Raw genomic sequence first — 26,261 nt, 5'->3', positions numbered from 1 at the left:
TGGCGTAAGAGACGTTTGCGGGTGAGTATTCGTGTTTATCGGCAGCCTCTCTCCTGTTTTACCTTCTTTTGCAGGATTTGCCGGCGTCCGGCGGCTCAACACCGGGCCATCCCGCCCTCACATAATTGGCATGAGAGACGGGTGCGACCCAGCGGAGCGGCAACAGACGCCAGCATCTGCGTCGTCGTTGGAATGGCTGTTGTCTGATTGGAGTGGCGTGACGTCATTGTGATGGTCGGTGGCAGCGTCATCAGAAAGGGGCCTCATATTCCTCCCATTTGGCAGGAAATTGTTGATGTTGATGGCGAGGCAGCTTCTTGTTGGTCAGCTCTGTCTGGTGATTGGCAGGTAAGTGTGGATTTTGTGTGTTTTGGCCGTTTTTCGTTGTTGTCCGTATTGACGTCTTTTTATACCCGATACTCAAAATGAGTATTGGGGTATATTAGATTTGTGGTAAAAGTGGATGTGTGTAACGTCCAGAAGGAATCGTTTCCGACCCCATAAAGTATATATATTCTTGATCAGCATCAATAGCCGAGTCGATTGAGCCCTGTCTGTCTGTCCGTCTGTCCGTCCGTCCGTCCGTCCGTCCGTCCGTCCCCTTCAGCGCCTAGTGCTCAAAGACTATAAGATCTAGAGCAACGATGTTTTGGACCCAGACTTCTGTGATATGTCACTGCTACAAAAATATTTCAAAACTTGGCCCCGCCCACTTCCGTCTCCACAAAGGACGAAAATCTGTGGCATCCACATTTTTAAAGATACGATAAAACCAAAAACGCAGAATCGTAGAGGAGACTATATGTTCTAGAGTGTTAAATGTCAACTAGATCGTATAATTATTATAGCCAGCATCAAGAAAACAATTTCATTCTTTCTCGCTCTGTCTCTCTCTAACACACAGGTTTCATGGTCGGCTTTGCCAATTGCAAAATATGAGTTCAAGGATCTCAGAACCTATAAGAGCCAGAGCAACCAAATTTGGTATTCACACTCCTGTGATATCGGACCTTGACCGTTTCGTGTCCAAATTTCGCCACACCCCTTCCGCCCCCGCAAAGGACGAAAATCTGGGGCATCCACAAATCTCAGAGACTATTAAGGCTAGAAAAACCAAATTTGGTATCCGCACTTCTGTTAGATCTGACTATAAAACGTATATCTCAGAATTTCGCCCCACTCTCCGCCCCCACAAAGGACGATAATCTGTTGCATCCACAATATTGCACATTCGAGAAAACTAAAAACGCAGAATCATAGATAATGACCATATCTATCAGATTGCTGAATCTGGATCAGATCAGATCATTTTTATAGCCAAAAGGAACAAATCAATTTGCACTGGCTACGCAGCCCCCGACGTCACGCTCAGACTGATTTTCCGTCTCTCTCGCACGCACTCCTTGTCGTGTCGTTTAATATTAGCGGCGTCTGCCGGAGGAGAGCCATACTGACTTAGTATCGGGTATAACTGTAGAGTTGCGGTCTCCGCAGCAACTCACAACGTTCCCCCTCGTTTCCTTTGTTGCAGTGGCTGTCTCTGGATCAACGATTGGGCGCATTAACAGGCACCGCCCGATCGCATGCTTTCGCGTGCGCTGGCGATTTGGGCCCTCCACACTTGGCCCAGACCCTCCAGATCGTCGAATGGATCGTGGTCCATTCGTCGTCATGTTCGTCGTCAATTGCTTCGCAGTCCATATCGGATTCGGAGTCCGATATGGCTGCGGCGTCATGGTGCGTATTTGCAGTTGGTCGTGGTGATGGCTGTGTGGATGCTGCTGCTGCTGTTTTTGTCTGAAGTGGCGGCACTCCTCCCGTGCTCTCGTCCCTTGCCTGCAGCAGGTTTGTCAATTTCGTCAAAATTGCTGACGGCTTGTCCTCCAGCTCTTTAATTTTTACGGCATATCTTTTCAGGATATGGGCACAGCTCCCATCGCACTGGGCGCCAGGCTGCTGCTGTAGCTGGGGTTGGCGTGGCGTCGGAGCACGATTTGGGATCGGCTGCATCGACAGGACCCTGTGGTGTTGGCGCCCCTCGGCCAGTGGCTGGGGATGTTGGTCGCGATGCTGTAGCTGTTGCCGATGCTGCCGACCCGGACCGCGTTGGCGTTGCTGCTGCGGCTGTGGGTGGAGTGGCTGTGTGGGTGGCTGCTGCTGCAACTGTCGCTGTAGTGGCTGCTGGTGACGTTGTGATGGCTGCTGGAGACGATGTGCTGGCTGTTGCTGCTGTATTGGCTGCTGCATTTGCTGTGGCTGTTGCCGTAGTGGCTGAGGCTGCTGCTGCTGCCGTCGATGCTCCTGGACAGCGACCCTGTGGGCCAGGAGCCGCTGCCTGGCTGCCTTGTAGGCGCTGCAGCCCTTGTAGGCGCTGATGTGGGCGCCTTGGCAGTTGGCGCATTTGGGATTGACGGCCCTTGGCTTGCTGCACTCCGTCGTCTGATGTCCACCCGCGCATTTCATGCAGACAGCAGCTCGTCTACAATATGCGCGGGTGTGGCCAAACACCTGACATCGATGGCACTGGGCAGGGTAACGGGAGACTCCAAGTCTCTCAACCGTGACGGGCCTCCCACCCAGGCGTCGCAGCTTCAACACATCGAATTGACCACGGTCCGGTTTGGGGGCGATCTCAGCCTCGAAGAGGTTGTATTGGCGGCTGCGATCGAATCGATCGGTGATCGCCCGAGTAAACCGGACCGTGTACCCCTCGGCCTGCATACAGTCCCGGAACCAGTCAGAGGGCGTGGAATGGGGAAGACCTCGGATGAGGATCCTCAAGCCTCTGTCCTCCACAGGCTGATGCCCGAACTCGCCGTGCCGGATGTCATTGGCAATGGCAAGGGTGTGTGTATTGGGAGTGGCAGTAGTTGTGTTGGTGTTGGTATTGGCGATGGTGCTGGTGTGAGTGGCGGTGACGGTGTTGGTGTTTGTATTTGTGTTTTGTGTTTGCTGCCGCTGCTGGTGATGGCGGCCCCGTCGTCTAGCCTGCTTCCTCCCACCCTCACCCTCATCGTCACTCCCACTGTCGATGAGGGCGCGGTGTCGTTTTGGTGTTGGTGGGATTTGTGGCATTGGAGCAGGCTGGGCTATGGCTCGGATCGACCCGCTGCTCGAGCTCGAACCAGGTTCGACACGCAACAGGTTCGATCCGGTCGTGTGTGTGTGTGTTGCTGCCCGTTGGCCGTTTTGGCGCTCCGCTCTTGCGCGTCGGCTTGCCGGCTCTCCTCCGTCTTCTCCCTCTCCCGTTACTCCTGAACAGTTTTGTGCGTCCAAGAGCGTGAGAGGCGGGAAAAGTGGCAGTGAGAGCGGCGTCTTTTCGGTCTTTCTCTTTGTGGTTGGCGCGGTTTTTGTGACGGGTCTCGAGGGGGGAGTGGCTGTGGCCGTGGATATATCGGCCATGGCAATGGCTGGGTACTCACTCGATGGAAGGCTGTGACGTCGGCGCTCTGCATTGGCTGGGGCGTTGGTGTTGGCGCCTGCGCCGAGGGCTCTGCTGCTGCTGCTGCTATTGGCGGTGTTGGTGTTGGTGTTGTTGGCTGCTGCTGCTGCTGCTAGGGCGCCTCTGCGGGCCGCTCTGCCGCCGTCGCTGTGTCGTCTGGTTGACCCTCGTCTGGCCATTCCTCTGGTCATGGCTGGCTGTTGGTTTGTGTGTTGGCGATCTGCTGCCTGTTTGTTGTTTTTTAATTGAAAAGTCTCTTGTGTGTGTGTGTTTAATGTATTTATTGGCACTTTTATTCTCTTTTTGGTTTGTGATGTGGACGGGAGCAAAAGTTTGTCAAGGTAAGTAATGGGTGTGGTGGAGGAAGGGCGGCACGGCACGGCACGGCACACGACAGACACCACAAAAAGAAAACAGGGCAACACAGAAAAAAAACGTCAATGGCGACACGGCACAGATCGATAGATCATGTTCACCGAAAAGGGAATCTTTCCCATAGGCGATGGCCTTTTGGATGTAGATGCCGAACGCTTTAACGGATTGCTCGTGTCGCATGACATCAACGAGATCTACGAGGTGGAACAGACGCCGTTTGCCAGGGGCAAATTCGCCGCCGTTCGCCGTGCCATTCACAAGAACACGGGCTCCCATTTCGCGGCAAAGTTCTTGAAGCGACGCCGACGCGCACAGAGCAGCGACAAGGAGATCAAACACGAGATCGCCGTCCTAATACTCTGCGAGGGCGAGGAGAACATTGTCAATCTGAATGCGGTGCACGAGACCCGTTCGGACACAGCCCTGCTGCTGGAACTGGCCACTGGTGGCGAGCTGCAGACCATACTGGACAACGAGGAGTGCCTGACAGAGGCCCAGGCCCGCCACTGCATGCGAGAGGTGCTGAAGGCTCTCAAGTTTCTCCACGACCGATCCATTGCCCACCTGGACCTCAAGCCACAGAACATTTTGCTCGCCGGCGAGCGTATAGAAGATGGCCTCAAGCTCTGTGACTTTGGGATCTCGCGCGTTGTGTGCGAGGGCATCAATGTCCGCGAGATGGCCGGCACACCCGACTACGTGGCCCCCGAGGTGCTCCAGTACGAGCCACTCTCCCTGCTGACGGACATCTGGTCCGTAGGCGTTCTCACCTATGTCTTGCTCTCCGGCTTCTCGCCCTTTGGCGGGAACACCAAGCAGGAGACCTTCCTCAATATCTCGCAGTGTGCGCTCACCTTTCCGGACAACCTATTCGGTGGCGTCTCGCCAGTGGCCATCGATTTCATACGCCGCGCATTGCGAATTAAGCCAAACGATCGCATGAGTGCCGCTGGATGCGTGGAACATGTCTGGCTGAAGGATGAGAGCTCGATGGATAGACAAATGTATCTGCAGGCTCAGAGCGATGCTGAAGAGGAAGAGGAGGAGGAAGAAGACGACCTTGAGGATGAGGAAGTGGAGGAGCCAGTGGCCGAGGAGAAGGCAGAGGAGCAGGAACAGCAACAGCAGTCACAGGAACAACAAAAGCAACAGAAGCCAAGCAGTGGCAGCAACAAACCCACGCACAATGGCCACCATCGGGCCCACAGCAATGGGAGCAGTAGCAGCATCTCAAAAATACCCATTGCCACCGGGAAGCTCCTGGGAAGCCCCATAAGCAGCACCAGCACCAGCACCAGCACAGAGACAACGACAGCCATACACACGCTGACCAGCAATGGACACGGACAGAGCAACACGGTCTGCCTGTCCGCCAAGCCCACTCAGATCGTGACACCCACACGTCGAGCCTCCGACTCGGACAAGGAGAACACATACACGGCGACATTTGTGAAGAAGCCCCCGGTGCAGGCCCCCGCGACAGCAGCACGAATGAACAGCATTCGCCGCGCCTCCGACCCGCTGATGGCCGTCTATAAGAAGCAGCCACAGAACAGCGGCGCCAACAGCAATAGTTCCAGCAGCAACAGCAACAATCCCAGCCCCGGCAGCAGTCCCAGCTCGGGCAGCACGGCCACCCTGCTCCTAAATAGCCATCGCCTGGCGTCCGCGTCCGCGTCCGGGCCAGCCAGCACGGTCGCCAGCACCGCTGTATCCTCAAGCAGCAGCACCAAAGCTACTGCCACTGCCCACCATCTGCACCACCACCACATGCACCACGACAACACGAAAAACGGCCAAAACACATGAAATCCACACTTACCTGCCAATCACCAGACAGAGCTGCCCAGCAGGAAGCTGCCTCGCCATCAACACTGACAATTCCTGCCAAAGGGAAGGAAAAGGAGGCCCCTTTCTGATGACGCTGCCGCCTGACCATGGCCGTGACGTCACGCCACTCCAAACATACAGCTGCCATTTCCAACGACGACGCAGATGCTGGCGCCTGTTGCCGCTCCACTGGGTCGCACCCGTCTCTCATGCCAATTATGTGAGGGCGGGATGGCCTGGTGTTGAGCCGCCGGACGCCAGCAAATCCTGCAAAAGAAGAAGGAGAATCAGGAGAGAGGCTGCCAATAAACACATATACTCACCTGCAAACGCCTCTCACGCCAACACAAACCAGACAAGGGTCGCCAGCAACAGCATCCAAACGCCGACAAGTACCTGCAAATAAACACAAATTAAAATCACACGCCAAAGCAAACACCTCCTCAACTGGGTGGCCGGACCACCAGCCACTCGGATGCGGCCAACAACAATACAATCGACAACGTATCCTGGTGGCCGGACCAGCAGCCACTTGGATGCGGCCAATATCACGATTCGTTGGCATCACTTTTCGATGCCAATGCCAACACACTGGACAATGCATCTTCGGGTGGCCGGACCAGTGCCACTCGGTCTGCTGCACCAAACCAACAGACAGATGCAACGTGGGCGGCCGGACCAGAGCCGCTCGCCATCAACACCATCATTGCCCACGATGCACGCCAATACTCACAACCAGCCAGCCAATAAACAACACACAGGGGGACAACAGAGCCGGCCGGTATACGGCGTAATGTTCGCATTGCGTTTGTTATGCCGGCCGGTGCTTCGTTGTAGTTGTCCTCCTGTTAGAAATAAAATAAATATAATTAATATGTTTATATGTTGTAAATGTATGTCAATTATCGTTTATTTTACCTTGTCTGCATCAATGTATTTGTTGTAGATGTCAATCCTGTTGTTTCTGTAGTTTTTGCATGTCCGTAGATAGTTTGTCCATAGTTTTAGTACTTGCCTGTGATATTAGGAATAAGTTTTTGTAAATTAATGTAGTTTTCTGTAGATAATTGTATATTTTTCGTAGTTTTCTAATTAGTTTTACCTTCTTACTCTTCTTCCCAACCTATCTGCCATTCCCATAATTCCCCTTGACACGTGGTATTACCAAAAATACCACGCAAATACCAGACTATGACCGATAACACACCAAAAAGCCATTTCAAATTTAAAATGCATTTATCAATGCCCAGTGTGTTATCGGTCGCAAATTCGGCAATTTATGCCCAGCCAATTCCTCCCCACCCCCTACCCACTTCAAATGCCTATAAATGCCAAATGCGGTTGAGCAGGAGCAAAATTAACACTGCCAACCTCCGCCACTCTGCCAAACGCCCCAATAAAGCCATTTCAACCGCCCATATGATGCTATGCGGTCGACTCTTCGGAGCGTCACGCGCCCGGATCGAAAGATCCGGAAGTTTACAGTATCCGGGCGGTTACACGGGAGCAGGCATTTATCCCCCCCCCCCCCATCCTATCCCATTCCCCAACAACAGAGCAGCCACTACACACAGCACAAACATAAGACACTGGCCGCTAACCAACGACAACGACAACACACACAACCACTAAAACAAACGGCTATTCCAATTCTCCATTGCCTACGTATCGGTGCTGCTGCCCTCGGACCACTTTCATCTCACTCAATATTGGGGTGAGTGAAAGTGGAACCGGGGGTGAGAGCACCGGTAAATGACGATCGGCGATCGGGCCATTCGAGTGTGGAGGAGAGAGTATGGGAGTTGGCGGACATGTGAGAGTTCCACCATGAACCTCGTCCGCCACTTTCATCTCGTCCACCCGCTCGAGAGGTCGCGATCTTCGGACGTGCCAGAACCGTTTCGTGTCGTGTCGCTTTTTTCGTTGTTCTGTGCCGTGTCGCCATTGACATTTTCTTTTTCTTTGTTGCCCTGTTTTCTTTTGTGGTGTCTGTTGTGTGCCGTGCCGTGCCGTGCCGCCCTTCCTCCACCACACCCATTAATTACCTTGACAAACTTTTGTTCCCGTCCACATCATAAAACAAAAAAGAATAAAAGTGCCAATAAATACATTAAACACAAACACACACACACAAGAGACTTTTCAATTAAAAACAACAAACAGGCAGCAGATCGCCAACACACAAACCAACAGCCAGCCATGACCAGAGGAATGGCCAGACGAGGGTCAACCAGACGCCACAGCGACGGCGGCAGAGCGGCCCGCAGAGGCGCCCTAGCAGCAGCAGCTGTAGCGTGTCATCTACGCACAGGCTAGCTGTCATTCAGCGAAGGGAAGCACACGCTTTGGGTTTCCGGCCTCTGCTCGTCGGCTATTGGAGTGATGTTCTTGCCCCCCTCCTGCTGGTGGCCTATACGCATTATACCGCGAATGAAGTAGCGTGTCACGACGAAAATGCTTAACCGGGAGACACTGTTTATCCCTGAATAGAATTGTGGATGTGTGCTGGAAAGGTATCTCAACTCCGCCTCTGGTGTTGTCGAGGTCGTGTCGCCCACCCTACCATGGCCATTCCAAACCGTTCGATTTAATGACGGAATGGCCCCTTTGTCCGGGGCGTCCTACATGGGGAATTTGCCAGCGAAAGCAAAGCGGTAGATTAATACATTATAAAGTTTATTCACTTACTGGCTAAAACACTAACATTACCCGCAGATACCATAATATAATCACCCACATTAAAAGAGTAGCTAAATGAAATATATGTATAAAAATTCCTACAAATACTTGGCTATGTGTCATACAAACGATATACTAAATAAGTCCGAAATGGACAAACTAACTTGCTTGCTGACTCCGTAATGTTACGAAACCAATTCGAGTGGGCACTTCTCCCTCTCACTCACCGACCGGCCCTAGTTCCCTTGTTTCAAGTTGTATTTATTAATAATAGAATTTAAGTCCACTCATACCTTTTCTCCGGTTTATGGCTCCATCGGCGAAAGCGCTTTCCTCGATGAATACCTAAAGCTGCTGTGGTGGAAGAACACTTAAATGGGCACAAGGTTGGGGGAAATCATATTTGCAGATCGGCGAGAGTCACGAGAAGCCACTACCGGAATCAAATCTAAATCTCTCCTAATTAACTCCGCACAGAAATCATAATTAATTACACATTTACAAACACGAATACAATTACTCCGTCAATCCGTTGCTTCCTCTTTTTTTTCTATTCTCTTTCTCCCGACGGTTATCTATGTTTCCTTTCCACCTCCTGGGCGAACGGGAACAGCTCAAATTCTTTCCCCTGCTTCTGCAGGTGAAAGGTACGCGAAAGCAAAGAAAAAGGCCAAACGGCCAATCTCCGACGGTGCTAGATTAACACTTTCTCTTCGCCGATCTGCTCGCGACCAAGGGACGGGCCCTCCTTATCTACCGCGTCGCTTGGGGGACCGAGCGCTCCCTAAATGTCTTCTCCCTCTGCTTCCACGCTCGCTTCTCCGATGGCTGAGCGCTTTCCAGACAATCCCAAAGGTTTAAACGCCACTTTGTTAGGCTTGCGGCTGCTGTTGTTTGCTGGCGGGCTTCCTTGGACGATCGAATCCGCACTGCTTAACTCGATTTACTAAGCGCCAAGACTACAAATGGGACAACTCTTTATTCTCCTTTAGCCCTTCTCTTCTCTTCCCGCAGCACTTACCCCAACCGGACTCAGCGCTATACGGCTTCTGACGACTGAATAGCCCACTCGCCTTCAACCAAGAATCTCGCAGTCGAATCTTGGATTTAGATATTTAGATTCCCTAGAGTTTTTCTCTTCACTAAATTCTTGGTTTTCCTTTCCGTCGGACCGATACGCAACCGACTCAATTGACTTTCACGAGGGAATAGCCGATAGGGACGCCAACGTTCTGGCGGCAAATCCTCTAAGAGGTCCCTGGATGCATTTTCAACAGAGATAGCCTGACGTTTTGACCTGTTACCGTCTTTTTGGTTTTCCCTTGACCTGTCGTTCGCCTGCCACTCTGAGCACTAGATGGCGCCACAAAAAACTCAGCATTCCCTGCTACAAGCGCTACAAAAGCCCCCCGAAAGATCAGGCTTGGGGTTACACTCCCAAGAATGATAACAGGATAGCTTGAAGCAGTTGGTTTACTGACGAAGATCTTTCGCGTGAAACCGTCCTACGTAACGACCCTGCAAATCCTCTAACTCATAGTAGGCCTGCCCTATCTTCTTTTTGACCCTGGCCTTCAGAAAGGCCGGACCCAACTTCGCGCTGTACCCTGACTGAAAATTGCTCTGCCTGAAATTTCTTCGGAACACCTCCTGGCCGACATTGTAGGATATGTCTCTCGACCGTAAGTTATACTGCCGTCCATTCTTATCGTTCTGTTTTTTCATGACTTCTAGAGCCTTGCTTCGAACCAAGTCTAATGAATCCTCCCGCGAGAAAACTGCTGACCTGTCGTCCATCACCCGCAATGCTCTCAGAAGCTTGTATGTTGCCCCGGAAGTGATGAAATGCTGTCCGAACACCATATAATAAGGAGTTGCATTCAGACTTGCATGCACCGCCGAACGCAATGCGCAGCAAATGCTGCTGAGGTGCTCGTCCCAGTCCTTCTGATCCTCGCGCACATAAGATCGGATTGCTGCAATCACCGAGCGATTTACACGTTCGGAAGCATTAGCTTGGGGTGCGTACAGGGCCGTGAGAGTGTGCGAAACTTTATATTCCCGGAGTAGCTTTTGGAATGCCTCAGACTTAAATTGTGTGCCATTGTCGGATACTATTGTCTCCGGAACCCCGAAAGCATGAAAAAGATCTTGCTGCATGTATTTGACTACCACGTCCGCGGTCAACTTCTTCACTGCCTTAAGAAACACATATTTAGAATAGTGATCGAGGACGATAAAGATGCCTATATGTCCACTTCTTGAACGGGGATATGGCCCCAGGAAATCTACATATAATTTCTGGAAGAAACGTTGTGACTCGGGCGCAATTCCAATCTTCGGTCTCTGGATTGTATTGGGGGCCTTGGTAGTCTTGCAGACATCACAAGCCTGGATATACTTCTTCACATCGGCAACCAAACCAGGCCAGTAATAATACCGCCGTATCCTTTCTAGGGTTTTGTGAATGCCTCCATGGGAAGCCAGTGGATTGTCGTGCGCGTTACGCAAAACGTCAACCACTAACCCTTGAGGAATCCAGAGTTTCCAAATGAACACATCATGTAGCACCTCTCCTGTTGCGTGATCTGACCTACGATACAACAAGTTATCTACAATTTTGAGATCTGGCAACTTATCAATATTGGCCCTAACCCTTTCTACGATCTCCACGTAATCTTCTGCCTTGAATTCTGGCGATTCCAAATCCACCAACAACCCATTGCTCGCGTCTAGAGTCGCCACTTCCTCCTCATTTACGCGAGAAAGAGCATCCGGAACCACAATAAGCCTGCCGCTACGATGCTCGATTTTAAACGAGAAACTCTGCAGCTTTAATGCCCATCGGGCTAGACGTGAGTGTAAGTCAGTTTGTGACATGAGCCACTTTAAAGAGGCGTGATCAGTGATTACAGTAAATTCATGCCCCTCGATATAAGCTCTGAACCTATTTATGCAAACTATTGCGGCCAGACATTCTTGTTCGGTGACCGAATAATTCTTTTGGGCTTTGTTGAGTTTTTTCGATACAAACGCAATCGGATATTCGTCCCCCTCCGGCGTCTTCTGCACCAGCACTCCCCCAACGCCTGTCTTGCTAGCGTCGCAGTGAACATAGAATGGTTTGCTAAAATCAGGACTACGCAAAACTGGCGCTGAGCAAAGCATCTCCTTCAACTTTTCAAAAGCCTCCTGACCCTCTGGAGTCATTGAAAATTTCTGTCTGGGTTTGAGCAAGTCCGTGAGAGGCGCGGCTACCGATGCGAAGTTGCTTATTAACTTCCTGTACCAGCCTACCATACCTAGGAAGCGACGCAGAGACTTTAGGGATTTTGGCAAAGGAAAATCGGACATGGCCGAAATCTTATCCGGATCTGTACGAATCACCCCTTCGCCTACTATATGCCCCAAATACCGCACTGACTTCATGCAAAACTTGCTTTTCTCCACATTCAGCGTTAACCCTGCCGCTTTTATGTATTTTGCCACTTCACTCAACACCCTCCGATGTGACTCGAAACTGTCCGACACAATCAAAAGGTCGTCCAGGTACACAAAAACTTCATTTCTTAAACTGGCCGGAATTACCTTGTCCATCAACCTTGTCATGGTCTGCGAAGCATTAGTGAGACCAAAAGGCATTACCTTATACTGGTAGAGAGGTTTCCCCGGAACCGTGAACGCTGTTTTATCGCGTGAGTTCGGCTCTAAGGGAACTTGCCAATAGGCATCCTTAAGATCCAGGCTCGAAATGAACAACGCCTTAGGAAGACGTCCTAGAATCCCATCAATTTGTGGTAACGGATACGCGTCTTTTTTGGTCACCGCCTTAACTTTCCTACTATATAAACATAGCCTCACCTTTCCTGGCTTCTGCACCAATACTACCGGTGATGACCACGCACTATCGGATTCCTCTATCACCCCTAAGCTGCTATCACGGCTTTTGCATCACCTACATCAATTGAATGCGAAAGCAGAGCCGTCTTTCCTAGACCGGAAACGGAAAACGAAGGAAATAAATTGATGGTCGCTTGCAACTGGTCCATTTCCCCTCGGCTGAGGTTCTGCGGTTCATGAACTATCTCTGCCAGCGACATGCTGGGTGGTAATAAATCGAAACTTGACCAAAAGTCGATCCCTAAATACAAGTCCTGGCTGAGCGATGGAATAATGTGCAGCTCAAGGTCCTTCACTGCACCCTTATACTGCACCGGTGTCCGCAGTCGTCCCACTACCTCTTGCCTCCGTCCATCCGCAGTGGAAGCATTTACAACTCCTCTCTTAAAAGGAATTCGGCTTTGGCTTACGCGTTCTGCTAACTTTCCGCCTATAACACTCATAGCTGCTCCGGTGTCCAATAGACCAAGGACCGTTTGATCCAACAGGCGAACTTCCGCATATGGACGCTTGTCCTTCTGCTTGTAACGAATGCAATTTATCGCTTTCGCCGCCTGCCGGAACGCTCTCATCCTTCTTGCACTCCTTGTGAGGCACTTATTACTGGGTTGGTCGTTGGTGAAAAGCGAATGGGATCTGGCATGGACTAGTTGTGGCCAGACTAAAGCTTGGTGTATGTCGGATTCTGATTTCTCAGACGGAAGCTGGGCGGTAGTTTTAAGTATCCCTACTGGGATTTCGCCTCTGCACTCGACTGCTTGCGCTGAACACTGACCGGCTGGCGAGGCTGGGTGTTCACTTTGCCGTTTTTTTGGCATTTGCTACACGACGGCTTATATTTATTAGGTGCTCCGCACCCAAAGCAAAAAATTTTCCTTTTGCTATCGCAATCGTGGTAGCGATGCCCCTCCTTTCGGCAGTTCCAGCAAATCAGTGCCATGGCTGCCACCTCGTCCTCTTCTTCTACATCCGAGAATTCGGAGGCCTCCTCTAATTGGGCTTCCTCTACCAATTCCGCAACCTGTTTCCGGAAAGGAATCAATTTCTGGTACCCATGACTCCGCCTAACGTCGTCGAGAAAACCCTCCCTTCTACGACAGACTTCTCTCAAGCGTTCTACGGAGTCGATTTGGACATTCAGGAGCTCATGTCTAATTTCAGGTCGCAAATTGCGCCGTAAAGTTTCCACAATCGCTTTCTCTGACATGGGAGTTTCCAAATCATCCATCAGCTGTATCAGGGCGTCGTGGAAGAAATCGAAATTTTCTTTTTCTTTTTGCTTCCTGTCCCTTATCGCTTCTCTGATATCCACATCGGTTCGAGAATCCCTAAACTGCTTTCTTAGGGCTTGGCATAACCGGTCCCATCTCATCGATCCGGAAGTCTTGTGGTAACGCCAATAAAAATCTCTGGCCTTTCCGTCAAAAAGCAGACTGGCGTTACTGCACAGAACTGGAAAATTTCCCTCGAGAGTCTGATGCGTCAAAGCCTCTACCCTATAGAGAAAATTATCAATGCTCAATCCTTCTTGGGTCCCATTAAAACGTAATTTCCAACTATTGAGGATATGGGCGACTTTGTCCGGTCGCTGACTCAGATCTGAGACTGCACTGCTTGGACGGTCGTAGCTCGGAAACTGTGCTGAATACTGACTATTCAGTCCCTGTCGGAATGTTTCCTCCCCTTCTCTGTCCCTATTTTGTTGGACCGGATTATCCGCTTCCCCACATCTATTCCCTTGAGGAATGCTATTGCCAGTCTCTTGGAAATGTGCTGCTATGCTGGACTGAATGATTTGAGCCATTTTGTCCGTAAGCTGGGCTACCACCTCGTTTTGCATCGTGCTGATGGCCTGTGTAACCATGCTACTAACTCTTTCAGCGGTTATGGCTGCTGCATCGTTTTGCTTGGCCTGGGACCTGGTATTATGAGGAGTACTTCTATCGACGCATAGCGTCTTGCATGTGGGACAGGTAGTATGGGTCTTGACATGTGACTCAATACAAGTTTTGTGAAACTCGTGGCTGCACTTTGTTTTCAATGTAGGAGCCGAAGCCAAAGTTTTCCCACACAACTGGCATTTTGGCGCCGGAGCCGGTTCAGGCTCGTTATCGGGGTTCTCCATTGTAAAAAAAATAAATCAAACTTAATTGCTAACTGTCCTGACAAAAATATGTCCCACAAAAACTACACGACAAAACCTAAACACTTACTTATCAAACGCAGACAAAACCAAAGTTAAAAATGTGTTAATAGTAAAACTAAATTAAGTATTCTAGTTAAAAGTCAGATAACTTATGCTAGCAAACCTAAGATGACCTAAAAATTCAAAAATAATAAGTAATTGTACGTGAACTCAAATTGCAAAGAGAACTGATTCCTCGTGTTATAATTCATAGCTTCCTACGTTGCCAACTTAGGGTCAATGGCCCAGCAAACGGCACAGCTGTTCTCAAGTCTCGCTTCCCTTGTACAGCGAGAGAGCTAGCAAATCAACAGCCCTACCAAATAACACACATGGAATGTAAACCACAAGAATAGAACGCAAAGAATATGATACGATAAAATAAAGTCATAAAAATGTTTGCCTTACGCATAGCTAATCCCCATGCGAAACGGACCCTATGCTAATTGAGACCCCAATTCCTAAGCACAAAAGAAAATGAAAAGAATGTGTACGCGCGCAGACGCCTTGCACTTGTCGCTGTCTAATCAAAACCAACAACAACTGCATGCGCGAGCCGTGGCCAGCTGCTGCTTTGATTCGCGCCGCTGTCGTCCAAACATCTCGGCTCGGCACTCTACACTTGAAATGAGCATGCTGCTTCTGATTTCACTCGTGGCCAACGGAATTCTATAATCAAGATTAATCCGAGTATGTCCAACGCGCTAAAGCTCATCAGCAGCAATGGCTAAGCCTTCCGCACAGTCCCTCAGCCGTGGGCAGGGTTCCGTAAGTAAACGAGATTCCCTCTGCAGTCCTATGCGCCCGAAAGACCATGTTTAAGACTCCTGCCTCAGAAAAAGTAGGGTATTATTAAGATCGATGCACTTTTCGAAACGCTCCTCAGACGTGGCCGGATGAAAAGTCAAAACTTCTGCTTCCGTTTTCCGAATCGTCTGACAAGCCCTCTACTTGGTGTTGAGAAAAGAAGATATTCTTGAGCAATGACCACTTCTAGAGAAACAATTTTGGTCAATGCCGTCTATGCTGAATCGGGAAGTTTTAAAGACAAAAAAAAAGGATGTCACAGTGTTGATGGTGTCACACCTGAAAAGGTGTGGCCCCACGTTGGGCGCCAATTTTTAGTTATAATACTATATCTATGATTCATAAATGTAACGTGTCATCTACGCACGTCTGTGTATATAAATCCTGCCAGGCTAGCTGTCATTCAGCGAAGGGAAGCACACGCTTTGGGTTTCCGGCCTCTGCTCGTCGGCTATTGGAGTGATGTTCTTGCCCCCCTCCTGCTGGTGGCCTATACGCATTATACCGCGAATGAAGTAGCGTGTCACGACGAAAATGCTTAACCGGGAGACACTGTTTATCCCTGAATAGAATTGTGGATGTGTGCTGGAAAGGTATCTCAACTCCGCCTCTGGTGTTGTCGAGGTCGTGTCGCCCACCCTACCATGGCCATTCCAAACCGTTCGATTTAATGACGGAATGGCCCCTTTGTCCGGGGCGTCCTACATGGGGAATTTGCCAGCGAAAGCAAAGCGGTAGATTAATACATTATAAAGTTTATTCACTTACTGGCTAAAACACTAACATTACCCGCAGATACCATAATATAATCACCCACATTAAAAGAGTAGCTAAATGAAATATATGTATAAAAGTTCCTACAAATACTTGGCTATGTGTCATACAAACGATATACTAAATAAGTCCGAAATGGACAAACTAACTTGCTTGCTGACTCCGTAATGTTACGAAACCAATTCGAGTGGGCACTTCTCCCTCTCACTCACCGACCGGCCCTAGTTCCCTTGTTTCAAGTTGTATTTATTAATAATAGAATTTAAGTCCACTCATACCTTTTCTCCGGTTTATGGCTCCATCGGCGAAAGCGCTTTCCTCGATGAATACCTAAAGCTGCTGTGGTGGAAGAACACTTAAATGGGCACAAGGTTGGGGGAAATCATATTTGCAGATCGGCGAGAGTCACGAGAAGCCACTACCGGAATCAAATCTAAATCTCTCCTAATTAACTCCGCACAGAAATCATAATTAATTACACATTTACAAACACGAATACAATTACTCCGTCAATCCGTTGCTTCCTCTTTTTTTTCTATTCTCTTTCTCCCGACGGTTATCTATGTTTCCTTTCCACCTCCTGGGCGAACGGGAACAGCTCAAATTCTTTCCCCTGCTTCTGCAGGTGAAAGGTACGCGAAAGCAAAGAAAAAGGCCAAACGGCCAATCTCCGACGGTGCTAGATTAACACTTTCTCTCCGCCGATCTGCTCGCGACCAAGGGACGGGCCCTCCTTATCTGCCGCGTCGCGCTCGACTACTAAAGTGCCGACGCCAACGCCTCGGGAAGCTAGCCGCTTGGGGGGACCGAGCGCTCCCCAAATGTCTTCTTCCTCTGCTTCCACGCTCGCTTCTCCGATGGCTGAGCGCTTTCCAGACAATCCCAAAGGTTTAAACGCCACTTTGTTAGGCTTGCGGCTGCTGTTGTTTGCTGGCGGGCTTCCTTGGACGATCGAATCCGCACTGCTTAACTCGATTTACTAAGCGCCAAGACTACAAATGGGACAACTCTTTATTCTCCTTTAGCCCTTCTCTTCTCTTCCCGCAGCACTTACCCCAACCGGACTCAGCGCTATACGGCTTCTGACGACTGAATAGCCCACTCGCCTTCAACCAAGAATCTCGCAGTCGAATCTTGGATTTAGATATTTAGATTCCCTAGAGTTTTTCTCTTCACTAAATTCTTGGTTTTCCTTTCCGTCGGACCGATACGCAACCGACTCAATTGACTTTCACGAGGGAATAGCCGATAGGGACGCCAACGTTCTGGCGGCAAATCCTCTAACAGGTCCCTGGATGCATTTTCAACAGAGATAGCCTGACGTTTTGACCTGTTACCGTCTTTTTGGTTTTCCCTTGACCTGTCGTTCGCCTGCCACTCTGAGCACTAGATGGCGCCACAAAAAACTCAGCATTCCCTGCTACAAGCGCTACACAGCAGCAGCCAACAACACCAACACAAACACCGCCAATAGCAGCAGCAGCAGCAGAGCCCTCGGCGCAGGCGCCACCACCAACGCCCCAGCCAATGCACAGCGCCGACGCCACAGCCATCCATCGAGTGAGTACCCAGCCATTGCCATGGCCGATATAGCCACGGCCACAGCCACTCCCCCCTCGATCCCCATCACAAAAACCGCGCCAACCACAAAGGGAAAGGCCGAAAAGACGCCGCTCTCACTGCCACTTTTCCCGCCTCTCACGCTCTTGGACGCACAAAACTGTTCGGTTGTAACGGGAGAGGGAGAAGACGGAGGAGAGCCGGCAAGCCGACGCGCAAGAGCGGAGCGCCAAAACGGCCAACGGGCCGCCACACACACACACACGACCGGATCGAACCTGTTGCGAGTCGAACCTGGTTCGAGCTCGAGCAGCGGGTCGATCCGAGCCATAGCCCAGCCTACACAAATGCCACCAATCCCACCAACACCAAAACGACGCCGCGCCCTCATCGACAGTGGGAGCGAAGATGAGGATGAGGGAGAGAGGAAGCAGGCCAGGCATGAGAGACGGGTGTGACCCAGTGGAGCGGCAACAGGCGCCAGCATCTGTGTCGTCGTTGGAAATGGCAGCTGTTGGTTCGGATTGGCGTGACGTCACGGCCATGGTCAGGCGGCAGCGTCATCAAAGAAGGCCTCCTTTTCCATCCCTTTGGCAGGAAATTGTCATTGTTGATGGCGAGGCAGCTTCTTGATGGTCAGCTCTGTCTGGTGATTGGCAGGTACGTGTGATATGTGTGTGTTTTGGCCGTTTTTCGTTGTTGTCCGTATTGACGTCTCTTTCCTTTGTTGCAGTGGCTGTCTCTGGATCGACGATTGGGCACATCAATAGGCGCCGCCCGATCGCATGCTTTCGCGTGCGCTGGCGATTTGGGCCCTCCACACTTGGCCCAGACCCTCCAGATCGTCGAATGGATCGCGGTCGGTCCACTCGTCGTCATCATCGTCATTAATTGCTTCGCAGTCCATATCGGGTTCGGATTCCGATATGGCTGCGGCGTCAAAGTGCGTATTTGGTGCTGGTCGTGGTGATGGCTGTGTGGATGCTGCTGCTGCTGTTGTTGTCCGTTGTGGCGGCACTCCTCCCGTGCTCTCGTCCCTTGCCTGCAGCACGTTTGTCAGTTTCGTTGAAATTGCTGCCAGTTTTTCTTCCAGCTCTCTAATTTTACCGGCATATCTTTTCAGATTATGGGCACAGCTCCCATCGCACTGGGCGCCTGGCTGCTGCTGTAGCTGGGGTTGGCGTGGCGTCGGAGCACGATTTGGGATCGGCTGCATCGGCTGGACCCTTTGGTATTGGCGCCCCTCGGCCAGTGGCTGGGGATGTTGGTCGCGATGCTGTAGCTGTTGCCGATGCTGCCGACCCGGACCGCGTTGGCGTTGCTGCTGCGGCTGTGAGTGGAGTGGCTGTGTGGGGGGCTGCTGCTGCAACTGTCGCTGTAGTGGCTGCTGGTGACGTTGTGGTGGCTGCTGGATACGATGTGCTGGCTGTTGCTGCTGTATTGGCTGCTGCATTGGCTGTGGCTGTTGCCGTATTGGCTGAGGCTGCTGCTGCTGCCGTCGATGCTCCTGGACAGCGACCCTGTGGGCCAGGAGCCGCTGCCTGGCTGCCTTGTAGGCGCTGATGTGCTGGCCCTGGCAGTTGGCGCACTTGGGAGCAACGTTCCTTGGCTTGCTGCACTCCGTCGTCAGATGTCCACCCGCGCATTTCATGCAGACAGCAGCTCGTCTACAGTATGCGCGGGTGTGGCCAAACACCTGACATCGATGGCACTGGGCAGGGTCACGGGAGACTCCAAGTCTCTCAACCGTGACGGGCCTCCCAAAGAGATTGAATTGGCGGCTGTGATCGAATCGATCGGTGATTGCCCTTACAAACCGAACCGTGAACCCCTCGTTCAGCATACTGCTGCGAATCCAATCCGGCGGCATGGAGTGGGAGAGTCCTCGGATGAGGATCCTCAAGCCACGTTCCTGGCTGGGCTGATGCCCGAATTCGCCGTTACGGATGTCATCGTCGGTGTTAGTAGCAGGGGTGTTTGTGATGGTGATGGCGGTGGTGGTGTTGGTATTGGTCTTGGCAGGTGTATTTGTAATTGTTATTGCGTTGGCGTCATTATTTGTATTGATATTGTCAGTATTGTCTATGTGTATGGCTGGTGATTGTCTATGTATTGGCTGTTGTCGATGTTGGTGATGGCTGTGGGTCTGGCTATTGGCATTTATAGTAGTGGCAGGGGCATGGGCAGGGGCAGGGGCATGTGTTCGCTGTGCAGATTGCGGCATAGTGGCAGGAGCGGCCACTTTGTTGGTGTTGGCTGTATTTGTTGTCCGTTTCTGCTGCCTCTGTTGTTGCTGCCGCAGCTCGTGCTGCCTCAACTGCTCCCGGACAATAGCCTCTAGCTCCTCCAGTGTCTGCCTTTTCTTCTTCGGCTTCCCAATTGGCGGCCGCTGCTGCCGCTGCTGGTGATGGCGGCCCCGTCGTCTGGCCTGCTTCCTCTCACCCTCACCCTCATCGTCACTCCCACTGTCGATGAGGGCGCGGCGTCGTTTTGGTGTTGGTGGGATTGGTGGTATTTGTGCAGGCTGGGCATTGGCACGGATCGACCCGCTGCTCGAACTCGAACCAAGTTCGACCCGCAACAGGTTCGATCCGGTCGTGTGTGTGTGTGTGGCTGCCCGTTGGCCGTTTTGGCGCTCCGCTCTTGCGCGTCGGTTTGCCGGCTCTCCTCCGTCTTCTCCCTCTCCCGTTACTCCCGAACAGTTTTGTATGTCCGAGAGCGTGAGAGGCGGGAAAAGTGGCGTCTTTTCGGCCTTTCCCTTTGTGTTTGGCGGGATTTTGTGATTTGGCAGGGTTGCGGGATTTGCGGTTGGTATTGGCGCTGCTGTTGCTGCTGATGTGATGGGGCTCGAGGGGGGAGTGGCTGTGGCCGTGGATATGTCGGCCATGGGAATGGCTTGGTACTCACTCGATGGATGGCTGTGGCGTCGGCGCTCTGCATTGGCTGGGGCGTTGGTTTTGGCGCCTGCGCCGAGGGCTCTGCTGCTGCTGCTGCTATTGGCGGTGTTTGTGTTGGTGTTGTTGGCTGCTGCTGCTGCTGCTAGGGCGCCTCTGCGGGCCGCTCTGCCTCCGTCGCTGTGTCGTCTGGTTGTCCCTCGTCTGGCCATTCCTCTGGTCATGGCTGGCTGTTGGTTTGTGTGTTGGCGATCTGCTGCCTGTTTGTTGTTCTTTAATTGAAAAGTCTCTTGTGTGTGTTTGTATTTAATGTATTTATTGGCACCTTAGTTCTCTTTTTTTCTTGTCTATCACAGTTATCTCTTTTAGTTTGTGATGTTTGTGATGTTTGTAGTGGCACAGGAACTAAAGCTTGTCGGAGATAGTAGTGGGTGGGGTGAAGGAAGGGCTGGAGCGTGGTGGATTGGCGAGGAGCACTTTTCCGCGTTTGGAATGGTCATGTGCAGCGGCGAATGGTGAGGGGGGGGGGGGGGCGACCCAAAATGGCTGCTGCCTGGCTTGGCTTGGCGTCGTCTGGCCTTTACTGTCTTTATTTTTTGGCACCAGAGCACAAATGACACGGCAAACGATAAACGACAAAACAGTCAAAACGACAAACGACACGGGCAACACTGATGGCAACGAACAAACAAACTTGCGATTTTATTTTATTTTAATGGCGGCGGCGATTGTTCAATTTATTTACGTCCGACGATCGCGACCTCTCGAGCGGGTGGACGAGATGAGAGTGGCGGACGAGGTTCATGGTGGAACTCTCACATGTCCGCCAACTCCCCCACTCCCACGCCGGTCGTCACTTACCGGTGCTCTCACCCCCGGTTCCACTTTCACTCACCCCAATATTCAGTGAGATGAAAGTAGTCCGAGGGCAGCAGCACCGATAAGTAGGCAATGGAAGATTTGAACGGCTTTCTGTTTCAGTGGCTGTGTGTGTTGTTGTTGGGCAATGGCCCGTGTCTAATGTTTCTCTGTGCTGTGTGAATTGGCTGCTCTGTTGTCAAGGATGGGATGGGATGGGAAGGGGAAAGTTTGCCTGCTCCCGTATAACCGCCCGGATACTTTCAACTTCCGGATCTTACGATCCGGGCGCGAGACGCTCCGAAGAGTCGACCGCATAGCATCTTGTGGGCGGTTGTATTGGCATTGTTGGCGCATTTGGCTGAGTGGCGAAGGATGGCAGTGTTCATTTTATTCCTGCTCAGCCTCATTTGGCATTTAGTGGCATTTGAAGTGGGTGAGGAATTGGCTGGGCATAATTGCCGAAGTTGCGACCGATAACACACTGGGCATTGAGAAATGCAAATTGAATTTGTATTGGCTTTTTTGGTGTGTTATCGGTCAAGTCTGGTATTTGCGTGATATTTTTAGTAATACCACATGTCAGGGGAAATATGGGGATGGCAGATAGGTGGGGAAGAAGAGGAAAAAGGTAATAAAACTAATCAAAAAACTACTAATAATATACAATTAACTACAGAAAAACTACATTAATTTACAAAAACTTATTCCTAATATTACAGGCTAGTAACTAAAACTATGGACAAACTATCTACGGACATGCAAAAACTACAAAAACAACAGGATTGACATCTTCAACAAGAACATTGATGCAGACAAGGTAAAATAAACGATAATTGACATACATTTACACACATATAAACATATTAATTATATTTATTTTATTTCTAACAGGAGGACAACTACAACGAAGCACCGGCCGGCATAACAAACGCAATGCGAACATTACGCTGTATACCGGCCGGCTCTGTTGTCCCCCTGTGTGTTGTTTATTGGCTGGTTGTGAGTATTGGCGTGCATCGTGGGCAATGATGGTCTTGATGGCAAGCGGCTCTGGTCCGGCCGCCCACGTTGCATCTGTCTGTTGGTTAGTGTTGGCTGCTGCACTCGAGGGGCACTGGTCCGGCCACCCAACTGCATTGTCATCGTGTTGGCATTGGCATCGGTGTGTGATGGCAATGGTCGGAGTTATTGGCCGCATCCAAGTGGCGAACTGGTCCGGCCACCAGGATGCGTTGTCGATTTTAATTGTTGATTGGCCGCATCCAAGTGGCTGCTGGTCCGGCCACCCAGGATGCGCTGTCAGGTGGATTGGCCTGGCCTCCTCGGCCACGTTCTTCGTCAATTTGTAGTTGCGTTTTGAATGGCTGCTGGTCCGGCCACTCAGGTGAGGAGGTGTTTGTTTTGGCTTTTTGATTTTAATTTGCGTTTATTTGCAGGTGCCTTTCGTTGATTTGGATGTTGTTGCTGGCGACCCTTGTCTGATTTGTGTTGGCGTAAGAGACGTTTGCGGGTGAGTATTCGTGTTTATCGGCAGCCTCTCTCCTGTTTCACCTTCTTTTGCAGGATTTGCGGGCGTCCGGCGGCATGAGAGACGGGTGCGACCCAGCGGAGCGGCAACAGACGCCAGCATCTGCATCGTCGTTGGAATGTCTGTTGTCTGATTGGAGTGGTGTGACGTCATTGTGATGGTCGGTGGCAGCGTCATCAGAAAGGGGCCTCATATTCCTCCCATTTGGCAGGAAATTGTTGATGTTGATGGCGAGGCAGCTTCTTGTTGGTCAGCTCTGTCTGGTGATTGGCAGGTAAGTGTGGATTTTGTGTGTTTTGGCCGTTTTTCGTTGTTGTCCATATTGACGTCTTTTTTCCTTTGTTGCAGTGGCTGTCTCTGGATCAACGATTGGGCGCATTAACAGGCACCGCCCGATCGCATGCTTTCGCGTGCGCTGGCGATTTGGGCCCTCCACACTTGGCCCAGACCCTCCAGATCGTCGAATGGATCGTGGTCGGTCCATTCGTCGTCATGTTCGTCGTCAATTGCTTCGCAGTCCATATCGGATTCGGAGTCCGATATGGCTGCGGCGTCATGGTGCGTATTTGCAGTTGGTCGTGGTGATGGCTGTGTGGATGCTGCTGCTGCTGTTTTTGTCTGAAGTGGCGGCACTCCTCCCGTGCTCTCGTCCCTTGCCTGCAGCAGGTTTGTCAATTTCGTCAAAATTGCTGACGGCTTATCCTCCAGCTCTTTAATTTTTACGGCATATCTTTTCAGGATATGGGCACAGCTCCCATCGCACTGGGCGCCAGGCTGCTGCTGTAGCTGGGGTTGGCGTGGCGTCGGAGCACGATTTGGGATCGGCTGCATCGACAGGACCCTGTGGTGTTGGCGCCCCTCGGCCAGTGGCTGGGGATGTTGGTCGCGATGCTGTAGCTGTTGCCGATGCTGCCGACCCGGACCGCGTTGGCGTTGCTGCTGCGGCTGTGGGTGGAGTGGCTGTGTGGGTGGCTGCTGCTGCAACTGTCGCTGTAGTGGCTGCTGGTGACGTTGTGATGGCTGCTGGAGACGATGTGCTGGCTGTTGCTGCTGTATTGGCTGCTGCATTTGCTGTGGCTGTTGCCGTAGTGGCTGAGGCTGCTGCTGCTGCCGTCGATGCTCCTGGACAGCGACCCTGTGGGCCAGGAGCCGCTGCCTGGCTGCCTTGTAGGCGCTGCAGCCCTTGTAGGCGCTGATGTGGGCGCCTTGGCAGTTGGCGCATTTGGGATTGACGGCCCTTGGCTTGCTGCACTCCGTCGTCTGATGTCCACCCGAGCATTTCATGCAGACAGCAGCTCGTCTACAATATGCGCGGGTGTGGCCAAACACCTGACATCGATGGCACTGGGCAGGGTCACGGGAGACTCCAAGTCTCTCAACCGTGACGGGCCTCCCACCCAGGCGTCGCAGCTTCAACACATCGAATTGACCACGGTCCGGTTTGGGGGCGATCTCAGCCTCGAAGAGGTTGTATTGGCGGCTGCGATCGAATCGATCGGTGATCGCCCGAGTAAACCGGACCGTGTACCCCTCGGCCTGCATACAGTCCCGGAACCAGTCAGAGGGCGTGGAATGGGGAAGACCTCGGATGAGGATCCTCAAGCCTCTGTCCTCCACAGGCTGATGCCCGAACTCGCCGTGCCGGATGTCATTGGCAATGGCAAGGGTGTGTGTATTGGGAGTGGCAGTAGTTGTGTTGGTGTTGGTATTGGCGATGGTGCTGGTGTGAGTGGCGGTGACGGTGTTGGTGTTTGTATTTGTGTTTTGTGTTTGCTGCCGCTGCTGGTGATGGCGGCCCCGTCGTCTAGCCTGCTTCCTCTCACCCTCACCCTCATCGTCACTCCCACTGTCGATGAGGGCGCGGCGTCGTTTTGGTGTTGGTGGGATTTGTGGCATTGGAGCAGGCTGGGCTATGGCTCGGATCGACCCGCTGCTCGAGCTCGAACCAGGTTCGACACGCAACAGGTTCGATCCGGTCGTGTGTGTGTGTGTGGCTGCCCGTTGGCCGTTTTGGCGCTCCGCTCTGGCGCGTCGGCTTGCCGGCTCTCCTCCGTCGTCTCCCTCTCCCGTTACTCCTGAACAGTTTTGTGCGTCCAAGAGCGTGAGAGGCGGGAAAAGTGGCAGTGAGAGCGGCGTCTTTTCGGCCTTTCCCTTTGTGGTTGGCGCGGTTTTTGTGACGGGTCTCGAGGGGGGAGTGGCTGTGGCCGTGGATATATCGGCCATGGCAATGGCTGGGTACTCACTCGATGGAAGGCTGTGGCGTCGGCGCTCTGCATTGGCTGGGGCGTTGGTGTTGGCGCCTGCGCCGAGGGCTCTGCTGCTGCTGCTGCTATTGGCGGTGTTGGTGTTGGTGTTTTTGGCTGCTGCTGCTGCTGCTGCTAGGGCGCCTCTGCGGGCCGCTCTGCCGCCGTCGCTGTGTCGTCTGGTTGACCCTCGTTCTTGCCATTCCTCTGGTCATGGCTGGCTGTTGGTTTGTGTGTTGGCGATCTGCTGCCTGTTTGTTGTTTTTTAATTGAAAAGTCTCTTGTGTGTGTGTGTTTGTGTTTAATGTATTTATTGGCACTTTTATTATACCCGATACTCAAAATGAGTATTGGGGTATATTAGATTTGTGGTAAAAGTGGATGTGTGTAACGTCCAGAAGGAATCGTTTCCGACCCCATAAGGTATATATATTCTTGATCAGCATCAATAGCCGAGTCGATTGAGCCCTGTCTGTCTGTCCGTCTGTCCGTCCGTCCGTCCGTCCGTCCGTCCGTCCGTCCCCTTCAGCGCCTAGTGCTCAAAGACTATAAGAGCTAGAGCAACGATGTTTTGGATCCAGACTTCTGTGATATGTCACTGCTACAAAAATATTTCAAAACTTCGCCCCGCCCACTTCCGCCCCACAAAGGACGAAAATCTGTGGCATCCACATTTTGAAAGATACGATAAAACCAAAAACGCAGAATCGGTGTGGATGACTATATCTTCTACAGTGCAAAATCTGAACCAGATCGTATAATGATTATAGCCAGAATCAAGAAAACAATTTCATTCTTTCTGGATCAGATCGGATCATTTTTGTAGCCAAAAGCAAGAAATCAATTTTCAGTGGCTACGCAGCGCCCGACGTCACGCTCAGACTGATTTTCTGTCTCTCTCGCACGCACTTTTTGTCGTGTGGTTCAATATTAGCGGCGTCTGCCGCAGGAGAGCCATACTGACTTAGTATCGGGTATAACTGTAGAGTTGCGGTGTCCGCAGCAACTCACAACTTTCCACCTCGTTCTCTTTTTGGTTTGTGATGTGGACGGGAGCAAAAGTTTGTCAAGGTAAGTAATGGGTGTGGTGGAGAAAGGGCGGCACGGCACGGCACGGCACACGACAGACACCACAAAAAGAAAACAGGGCAACACAGAAAAAAAACGTCAATGGCGACACGGC

At 51.5% G+C, this 26,261-nt stretch overlaps 1 protein-coding gene across 1 annotated transcript; it reads left to right on the top strand.

The window, feature by feature from the left end:
- Positions 1–3,838: 3,838 nt before the first annotated feature.
- LOC117195129 (death-associated protein kinase related-like) lies at positions 3,839–18,322 on the top strand. The gene is made up of 2 exons (XM_033399781.1): positions 3,839–5,610; positions 18,286–18,322. Exons 1-2 carry the CDS (start codon positions 3,911–3,913, stop codon positions 18,320–18,322), a joined length of 1,737 nt encoding a protein of 578 aa, XP_033255672.1. The 5' UTR covers positions 3,839–3,910.
- The last annotated feature ends 7,939 nt before the right edge of the window (positions 18,323–26,261 follow it).

This window comes from Drosophila miranda (genome assembly GCF_003369915.1).
Source record: "Drosophila miranda strain MSH22 chromosome Y unlocalized genomic scaffold, D.miranda_PacBio2.1 Contig_Y6_pilon, whole genome shotgun sequence".
NCBI classification, from domain to species: Eukaryota; Metazoa; Arthropoda; class Insecta; order Diptera; family Drosophilidae; genus Drosophila; species Drosophila miranda.
The sequence above is the reverse complement of the archived record's forward strand: the minus strand, read 5'-3'. Positions and strand labels throughout refer to the sequence as shown.

Coding starts and splice junctions, on each gene's coding strand:
- LOC117195129 (XM_033399781.1), top strand. CDS start 3,911: ATGTTCACCGAAAAGGGAATCTTTCCCATAGGCGATGGCCTTTTGGAT. Junction 5,611..18,285: donor CACCACGACAACACGAAAAA/CGGCCAAAACAC, acceptor CCTTTGTTGCAG/TGGCTGTCTCTGGATCGACG.